Genomic DNA, 9,972 nt, shown 5'->3' on the forward strand with positions numbered 1-9,972 from the left:
GCTGAGCTTTCGCAGCACTCTCTTAAGATCAACGCAATCGAAAGCTTTCGAGAAATCACAAAACACTGCTGCAACAGCCTTGCCATCATTTATGCTAGAGTATGCATTCTCTAGCCAGACGAAAATGGCATCTGTGGTATTTTTCGAACTTTGAAAACCGAACTGAAGGCTAGATAGCACATTGTTTATCGATAAGAAGGAAACCAATCTTTCAATAATTTTTTAAAGGGTCGATAATAAATAAATGTGCCTGAAATTTGAGGGGTCTTCCAGATCTCCGCCCCTATGTAATGAAATAACCATAGCTATTTTCAGACATGTGGGAAATATACCATACCTGAATAATTTATCAATGCATTCAACCTGTAATGCACTTAGAGGTAGATTTTCAAATATTTTTACAGACATTCCATCCATACCCGCCGAATTTTTATTTTTGATTTCATTGATTATCTATATAAGCTCATGTACATCCGTATCTGTAAAAATAAAGTTATCAACAACATTTACATTTTTTAGGTACCCCAAGGGGTCACAGCTGGCTTTCATGTTCTCTTTTAGTTTTTCACCAATAGAGCAATAGAAATCATTGAGTTTTGTTTGGAGCTAGGTTAGTTTTAATGGGATTGGCCTTATTTATACTTCTAATATCGTTCACTACAGTCCAGTTTTCTTTTGTTTTATTGTTGGCTGTTCTGATTCTCTCTGCATAATATGAATATTTAGCCCTTTCAATAATTTGCCTATAAATATTCTTATATTTACTAAAGTACATTAAGAAATATGTATTATCCGTACACTTCCTAATTGTATGTAATGATCCTAAATGTTTTCCAGTATTTTTTATGCCAGTTGTAATCTATTGTTTCTTATTTTTTTCATTTTCAGTTTAAAAATTGAGATCGTTAATCCTTAGATCGCACAAGTTTCGATTTTTGAGAGTTGTCGTTCGAAGGGGAGGGGCGACAGCTGGTTAACAAAAAACAGATTCTAACAGATTTTATTATTATTATTTCCATAATTTATTTCTGGATAGTCGTGTCACGAAGTGTTCTGGCGATGCATTGAATTTATTGGAGTCTCTGGAGACACCCTACATTTTGTTTTATGAGAGAGAGGACATTGTTAGATCAAGATCTTCAGATGATGTGGTGCTGCAGGTTTTTCCGGGTTTTCCTGCAGCTGGAAAAGCAAATGCGCCACTGGAATCAATGAAGTCGCCCCGGAGCGCCAATTAATTTTTATTGTTGTATTTATTTTATTTTTATCGTTGTTTTAACACATTTTAATAAAAATTTCTGGTAATATTTGAATCATTGGGAGGTAGTTTTCTAGTCGAGTTGGCATGGTTACTAGTAACAATATTGGTTTCTAAGGTGACTGCATTCAGTTAGTTTGTATTGATCAAATATTTGACGTTCATAATATACATCTGAAGTTTTATTACAAAAAAAGTGATATATATTGTGAAAAATCGAAAAATGGAAGATTCTGAGAATCATTTATCTGCACCTATTCCCGAAAAGGCTGTTCTCAGTCCTGATCATCCGATTCTGGAAAAGTTCCAGCAAGCTTTGAAGGAGCATCTTCTTCTTCAGATAAATCGAATGAAAGATGATATTTTCGAAATCGAAACCGAAACAAAAAAGAAAAACTTTGAAAAAGAAGAACTAGGTGTGCGAACTTATGAGGCCCAGCAATTGGTGTGTAATCAACAGAAGATTCTGGAGAGTATTATTTCTGATCTACAAACAGTGACAGGAGCGAAAGAAGAAGTGGAAAATGAACTGGAAATACAAAAGAAAATCCACAAAGATTCAATAGAAAAGTACAATGAGTCAGAAAAAAATAACAGAGAACTACAAAACGAAATAGAGTCGGTGAACCTACTCATCAAACAAATGTCGCAATGGGAAAATAAAATTGAATCCCACATTTCTGTGAATAAACGAGTTTCCGAAAAAACCCGAAAAGATAATTTGATGATTGGCAGAGAGAAAAAAGAGCAAGATCTGTTAATTTACAAACTATTAACAGAGATATGGAAACTTGAATCAGAACTTGAGACTGTTAATTCCAAGATAAGAGTTAAAGAAAATGAAATTGAAGAAATGGAACAAACTGTTGCTGTTGGCAATACAAATATAGAAGCTTTACAAAGCGAGTATCGATGTCTGATGCATTCTTGGAATTCCGTAGTGGTTGCCATAGGAAACAGGGATAAAGGTCTCGATTGCTTGAATGAAGAACTTGGTAAGTTTCAAGAAAAATTCAAAAGCATGGTGTCAGAAACAGAACAAATAAAGAAACTCACAAAAACGGAACTACAAAATAATGAAAAGCTGACAATGATCAAGAGTCGGGTTGAGTTGGATGTTAGAAATTGTAAAATTCAAACTGATGATGAGATGAATAAGAAAGTTGCCATCGAAAATGAGATGTATGAATTACAAGCAATCATAGACCAGAACGACAAAGACATTCAGACTATCGGAATTGAAAATCAGCAAAAACAAAATGCATTGAACATATTGATGAAAGATTTCGATAAAGTTGCCTCACAAAAGTTTGACTTAGAAGACGCTCTAATGAAAAACTTGGAGAATCAATTAGCAAACAATAAAGTTGCCAACAACCTGACAAAAATATTGAGCACTATAAAATATAAGAAGAAAGAAGTAGAAGTGCTAATGAATGAAGCAGAAAATAAAAATAGTTTGCTGGCTTCAGAAACCGAGTCACAAAAATTCATGAACGATGAAAATTCTCGGTTACTGAAAGAAATTCAGAACCAACAGGCAGAACTAGAACGGGAAGCAGATGCTCTTGACGCAGAAAGGGAAAAATTCGAACTTTTATTCAGAAAAAGAGAGAGACAAGTTGATGTGTTGACCAATAAGTTAGAAAAGGCTACTTTGAAAAGTACCAGTGCAACCTCACCTCAAGAATTGAAGACTTTAGAACTGGAGAAACATATCGAAGACATTCAGGAAATAATAAAAAAACTACAATCTTATTGGTTACGGGAACAAAAGAACATTCTGGCAGTGTCTAATGAACGTCAAGAACAAATACATAACTTGAATATGCTGAAAAAGCAAACGTTGATACTGGAACAGAAAAATTTAAAGATAAGCGATGAGATAGAAGACTACAAGAAATTTCAAGACAAAGTTCTACACAACATACGCAATCTTCAAAACAAAGGAGAGGCTTTGTGCGAAACTCTTTGCAAAAGTCGCAACCGAAAAACTGACCTAGATAGAAGCAATACTCTTCTGCAATCTGAATACGACTCCAAGCTGAAAGACTCCGAGCTCCAACTGTTAGAACTGGAGTCTGAAATAACGGAGATTGAGGAAGATAAAGTGAACTTGAGCAAGGAACTCATAGAAGTGAATAGAGAAGCACTAGAGTGGGAGAAAAAACTGCAATTAGCCAAGGAGGCACTGAACAGTATGAAACAGGAGAGAACCCATGGAGGCGAAGTTGATAACATGAGGCAGGAAATACATCGGATGGAAGTAATTCACGGCCAGCTGAAGAAGGCTCAAGAAAAATTGCTGAAAGACCTGGAACATTGCCTTTCTAGAAGAGATAGTATCTACCTGACTTCAGAGGCCAGACAGAAGAGAGGAGCTTCGAAGGTTTGTTGAATTTCTTTTACCTACCAAACTTCTCTACTTGCGATGCACCGTTTGGAACCTTTGGTGTAGTAATGAATATCAATGGAGTTTTTTCCCAACACCAAACCGTTATTTTAACACCTCGACACGTGTTGTTACGAAATCATTTTAGAAAGGATCTTTCTCTGTCGAAATTATATTGATATCGAAAACTGAAATTAACTAATTTCTTTAGCTCTGATACTAGTTGAATTAGTTGAATAACCAATCATCTTCTCAGGAGGAAGCTTTGAATACCCATTGCAAAAAAAATACTCCTCTCTACATAGGTTTAAGTTTTCTACTGAGAAAAAAGGCGATTTCATACGTGAAACAACTATGATTCCATTGATGAAAATTCTCCTTTTCCGCTGAAAATCGTTTACCAAGATCACTTTTAACTAATTAACGAACAAGTGTGGAGGAAACTGAAAGTATCCTAAATTTTCTTATTCAATAAAAGCGCCTAATATCATGTTTTTATCCTTTTACTTATTTGTTTGGTGGTCATTGACAACCATTTAAGCAATGATTCAAATACAGAGATGACTTTAATTTCGGTGGGTCATTTCTTGTAATTTTTTATATCCTCAATTGCTTCATTTTCAAATAATAAGATTTAAAATTCGTGATAAAAAAGAGGTTTTAAAATTATTGCTCAGAAGATATTCAGCCGACTATGATTGAACTTGCTACGTTTGATAATAGTAATGAAAATCTTCTTTTGATATAATTAGATTTTGAATGATCATTTCAGTGGCGTCACAGAGTGTTACCTGATTGATATTCATAGTAAAAATCATTGTTCACTACTGGTTCTTTTCAAAGTCTGATATTAACATCAGATTATATAATTATTACGCTTAGTTTTCGATGAACCAATATCTGCAAGTCCTTGTGCCCTGAAACAATGATTCAAAACTAACTTAACTTTTCTCATATTTCACAGTATTCACAAACAGGTACGTGTTTATTTTGCAATAGTACTGATTGTTTGCCAGACGAATGGATAAATGAGAATCGACAGAAAACATTAATTGTCAAAATGACCGTTATAATATTTTACTCACCACACTGACAGCGAGAAATTCTAATAGTATTTTTTAACCACAAGGATTTCTTTTCATGAAATGAAATAATAACGATCACGGAGTTCTTATCTTCATATCAGTAGGAGTCATATTTTTTCTGAATGATTCGGCCGTTACTCGATGAAGATTCATAGTAATTCCATAAACTTCATCTCACGTTATATTCACTATGAAAATGTTTTGAAATAGCATCCTATCAAATGTTAATGGCAATGCTGCAGAATCCAGTCGAATTTATCAAGAACGAAATTCTAACAGACATATTTGAGCAGAAAGAACTTTTATAAGATTACATGTCACAAAAGTTAGCAGGGTTTTTACTTCCATTTAACTGATTCATTTGGAAATCGCTTTCAAGCATATTTTCTTTTCAAATGAATTTTCAAAAACACTTAATGATGAGAAATGAATGTATTTGTTTTTGTGTTATCAATAACTTTGATACAGTTTATTTGATTCGAATTTTTTTTATTATATTTATCTAAATGTATTACATATTCAGAGAAGTTTTATTATTGTTTGCAATTACTTTATTTGTAAGATAAAATATATCAGTTTGTTTGTGCAGGTTTAAAATCCTTGCTCCAATTTATTTGTTATGTGTTTTGGCATATGAAAATATGAATAATTTGACTTTCTACTTCTCTATTGTTATACAAAAAATATGGGAAACTTCTGAAGGAAGGAAGAAATCAATTTATTCCAAAATTAACCCTTCACAAAGATGTGTAGTTGTTTGGGGAGGGTTTGTTTCAGTTTGTATCTGTATTGCATGATCTACAATATTTGTAAATAGTTCATTTTGGACTTGGTTGCTTCCTTCCTTCTTTTTTATTTTCCCACATCTTTTTATATCAGGATAGGAAATTAGAAAAGTAAAAAGTATTTTTTTGTAAAACTAATCACTCTTACCAAATATACACTTTTCAATTTGAATTATCAATTTTATTATTGACTAAATCCAATATTCCATTCATCATCATTTCTTTCTCTTTTTTTGTTAGTTTTTATTTCAATAGTCTGATCATCGGAACTTTGAATTTTATCCAATCATCAAAATTTAATGAATAATGAATAATAACCGTGATTCAAAACTGAAATGTTAAAAAAAAATATGTTTTTCCGTTAACCAGCTGTCGCACCCCTACGAACGACAACCCTCAGAAGTCGAAACTTGTGCGAGCTGAGGACTAACGAGGTCTTAACTTTTAACGTGTGATTCCTAACACTCAATTTGTAACATTTATTAATTATTTTTTTAAATGTACCTATTATTCTTCATTGTTCATGAAGACGTATTTCAAATTGAATTAGGAACATCGAAATGTATGTATCATAAATATTTCATTTTGAAATCGTTACTTATATGCAATATAACTTATGTTTCGCTATAGTTTTTCCAGATGTTAGTAACACGAGTACTAACAGAATTATTATTTTCTTATTATTATGTTTTACGCATTGAATATGTTAATACGTTTATCGAACAAAAAAATCAAAATCGAGATAGAGACTAACATTTTTCCTTATTTTCAAGGTAAATGAAGTCAGGACTCGGATCGATTACAGTAGGAAATTGGATAACATGAAAAATAAAATGAAACAGATGGAAAATGAAATTGATAAAATTAAGACCGACATTCAGAGAACAAATAATCAGAAAGAAATCACGAAAAAGCAAATAGAAGAGGCGAAAGAAAAAGTAAAATTCACACAAAAATATTCGGTGGACTTAGTACAAGGATTAGAAGAAGCCAAGAGTAACAGACAGTTCAATTTCGAATTGTTGGTGATGCAACAGAAAAAACAAGAAATGTATCACTACTTGTCGATGGGGAGAAAAACATATACTATTTACAAAACAGAAGATAAACTTGTATCGGAGTACGGTAAGCAAAAAGACCTGAATGGACGACTGTGCAAAGTAGTGGAGAATTTGAGAACAGATTTTCCCAATTATGATCACGAGTTGAATAGAATCAATAATACCCTCAAGATTGGTGCACTTTTGATGTATACATGAATTCTTAACGATAAAATATATTATACATTCTTTCTTCACAAAAATATTTAATACAAGAAACACTTCATTGTGAGATTTTCACTTACTGGATTCGTGTGGAAAAATATTTAGTGTTTCTAAGACTGATTTCTCAGAGAATTACCAAAGTATAGATGATTTACGAAATGAATGTTCACGTTGAATAATTGTGAATTGATTGATATAAGGTCAAATCAAATCAAATAACTTTATTAATCCTGTAAAACTTATAAAGTTATAGAATAGGTCAAATAGCATTTTGTACATACATAAAATAATACTTAAAGTAAAATTAAACCAAACATACAAGAAAGATTGTCATATACATACAATAATTGACAAAACATATCAACTTCATTCAACTCCAGCTTCAATAAATTAATGTGATAGAGAAATATAATTACAGAAGATTGAGAAATTCATCTATGGTATAAAAATTATGATTGAATCAAAACCTTTTAAGGGTGATTTTGAAAACCTGAATTCTGTTAGTAGTTTTCAATGATTCGGGCAGTTTGTTATAAAGTTTTAGCCCCAAGTAAGAAGGTGAGTTAGCGGTTATATTATATTTGATGTGAAAATTATTACACTTTCTTGTATTTACATTATGGTAAGATGAAATATAATCATATTTTGACCTATTGGTGTGTATGAATACACACATTTCAAAAATGGAAATATCCGGGAAAGTTAGTATTTTCAAATGTTTGTATTAATCTCTGCAGGAGGTTCTGTGATTAACGCTTGCTAAAATTCGTATAATCTTTTTATTGGCAATGAATACATGAAGAGCTTTCCCAAAGACAAATGCCATATCTGTTTCTAAATTCTATATGTGCATAGTAATAATTTACTAACTGTTCAGTGGTTGATATCGACTTAAGATTTCGTATAAGATACGGAACAGAACTTAGTGTCTTAAACATGTGCTTGGAAGATATAAGCTAATACCTATTGAAGTAAAAGACGAATAAAAAAGTAATTTTTTGCCAATAAAAAGATTATTACTCGTATTTTATTTTGACCTATTTTGGGTTTTTTCACCTTCCACATGATATGAAAATTGTAATGGAGAACTTCACAAAAATCGCTATGACTTTGGTTCAATATATGAATATTTCATTAACATTTATTGTTTTCAAGAATCAACAACTATAAGAGAGAAAAAACAACAAATAAAAAATAAAACACATATCAATCAAACCAGTCAAATATTCTAACAGTAAAGTGTTATTTCATTTGAATAGAAGCTTAAGGAAATGAAGAATTCCACTTTTATATTTCATCAAATAGTTGTTTGGAACAACTAGATACTTGCGATTTTATTGATGTTTCTTCTTAGATTCCATTGCAAAAATTAACATTTACATAAATTTGCTACAACATTCTCATTACTAATTTGATGTAGAAAAAGTAAGCAAAAACAATTTCAGTGTACTTTTTTATTAATATAAAATTCAAAAAATAAAGTTTCGTTCATTTAAATTCATTTATGGCCGTTCGAATTTTGTTGACTGCATTATAGGAAAACGGTTCATTTGACAGAAGTGCACAAAATAACAATTCTAGAGATGATTGAGATAACTGATAATGAGACATATATGTTAGGACATTAGACAGAAAGCTGAAGAATAATTCCATATGAATTTTGGAATTACGTAAATTCATAGAAAAATAAATTCTGAATTTTTGGTAAAATGGTGATACTTGGAGACATTTCTCAGAACAGCACACTCTATTGTAAAGGTTTTTGCAGAACACTTAGTAGTGAATATCATTAAGATCCTTATTCAATTTTAACACCAATAACTCTCCAATATAATGCAATTATAAGAAATCATAATGGCAGTAAAATATGAAAATGATCAAAAATATGTCCTTATATTATCAGTTACAAAATTTAGCGGGCAAGAATGCCGTACTTTTCTCCGTAGGTGCGTAATATACTATTTCTTCAACAAAAGCAAAGGTAGTTGGGTGTTGGAAATAGAAGAGCTCACCAAGCAACGCCTGGAACTGATGGTGAATGCTAAGGAGTACTATAGGATTATGATATAATATATTGCGATTTTATTGATGTTTAGTTTTAGGGTCTATTGTAAAAATTAACATTTACATAAATTTGCAACAAAACTCGCATTACTAATTTGGTAAAGAAAGAGTAAGCAAAAACCATTTCAGTGTATTTTTTAAGTAATATGTAATTAAAAAAAAATAGATTTGTTCATTTAAATTCATTTACCTAAAGCCGTTTGAATTTCGTTGACTGCATTATATAAAAACGGTTCATTTGACAGAAATGCACAAAATAACAATTCTAGAGACGATTGAGATAACTGATAATGAGACATATATATTAGGAGATCAGAAAAAATGCTGAAGAATAGTTTCACATAAATTTTGGAATTACGTAAATTCATAGAAAAATTAATTCTAAATTCCTGGTAAAATGATGATAATCTGAGACATTCCTCCGCACAGCACACTCTATTGTAAACGTTTTTGCAGAACACTTAATAGTGAATATAATTAAGATCTTTATTCAAATTTAACAACAATAACTCTTCAATATAAGAAATCATAATTTCACTCAAATATAAAAATTATCAAAATATGTCCTTATATATACCTGTTACAAATGTTCGCAGACAATGCCGTACTTTTCTGCCTAGGTGCGTAATATACTATTTCTTTAACAAAAGCAAATTCAGAGGTAGTGGTAGTGGGGTATTAGAAATAGAGGAGCTGACACAACGACTGGAACTGATGGTAGGTAAAGGAACAAACAACTCAGAAGACAGGTAGTGAAGAAAAAATTGATTTGAAAATGATAGAAGATCTGGAGAAGATTCAATAGGCGAGGGACGAACTTCCACTCATAATTAATTTTTCTCTTTTTTTGTATTTCTTTTTCTTTCTCAATATTCTCAATTTCATTAGATGTAATACAATGCCGAGTGGTGGGGTGTTGGTTTATATCTTCGGTCAAATTATCATTAGATAGAAATTGAGGAATCTCTGGAGCACTGATGGGCAAGATTAGTGTGTTATGAAACATTTCCTGGTGGGTGTTTTATACAGACGTGGTTCTACAGTAAAATATGTTGAAATTTTCCAATAGTGTAGAATTAACTTTGTCTGAAATTGTTTCCAACTCTGACGCGAAGTTATATGT

At 31.5% G+C, this 9,972-nt stretch overlaps 1 protein-coding gene across 1 annotated transcript; it reads left to right on the forward strand.

Moving 5' to 3' along the window:
• Positions 1-1,388: 1,388 nt before the first annotated feature.
• On the forward strand, positions 1,389-6,825 carry l(2)41Ab (lethal (2) 41Ab). The gene is made up of 2 exons (XM_023165343.2): positions 1,389-3,647; positions 6,294-6,825. Exons 1-2 carry the CDS (start codon positions 1,482-1,484, stop codon positions 6,777-6,779), a joined length of 2,652 nt encoding a protein of 883 aa, XP_023021111.2. The 5' UTR covers positions 1,389-1,481; the 3' UTR covers positions 6,780-6,825.
• Positions 6,826-9,972: the final 3,147 nt, after the last annotated feature.

Source organism: Leptinotarsa decemlineata, unplaced genomic scaffold (genome assembly GCF_025532065.1).
Source record: "Leptinotarsa decemlineata unplaced genomic scaffold, Ldec_3_MD MMD2_tig00000199_RagTag_RagTag, whole genome shotgun sequence".
Lineage (NCBI taxonomy): Eukaryota > Metazoa > Arthropoda > Insecta > Coleoptera > Chrysomelidae > Leptinotarsa > Leptinotarsa decemlineata.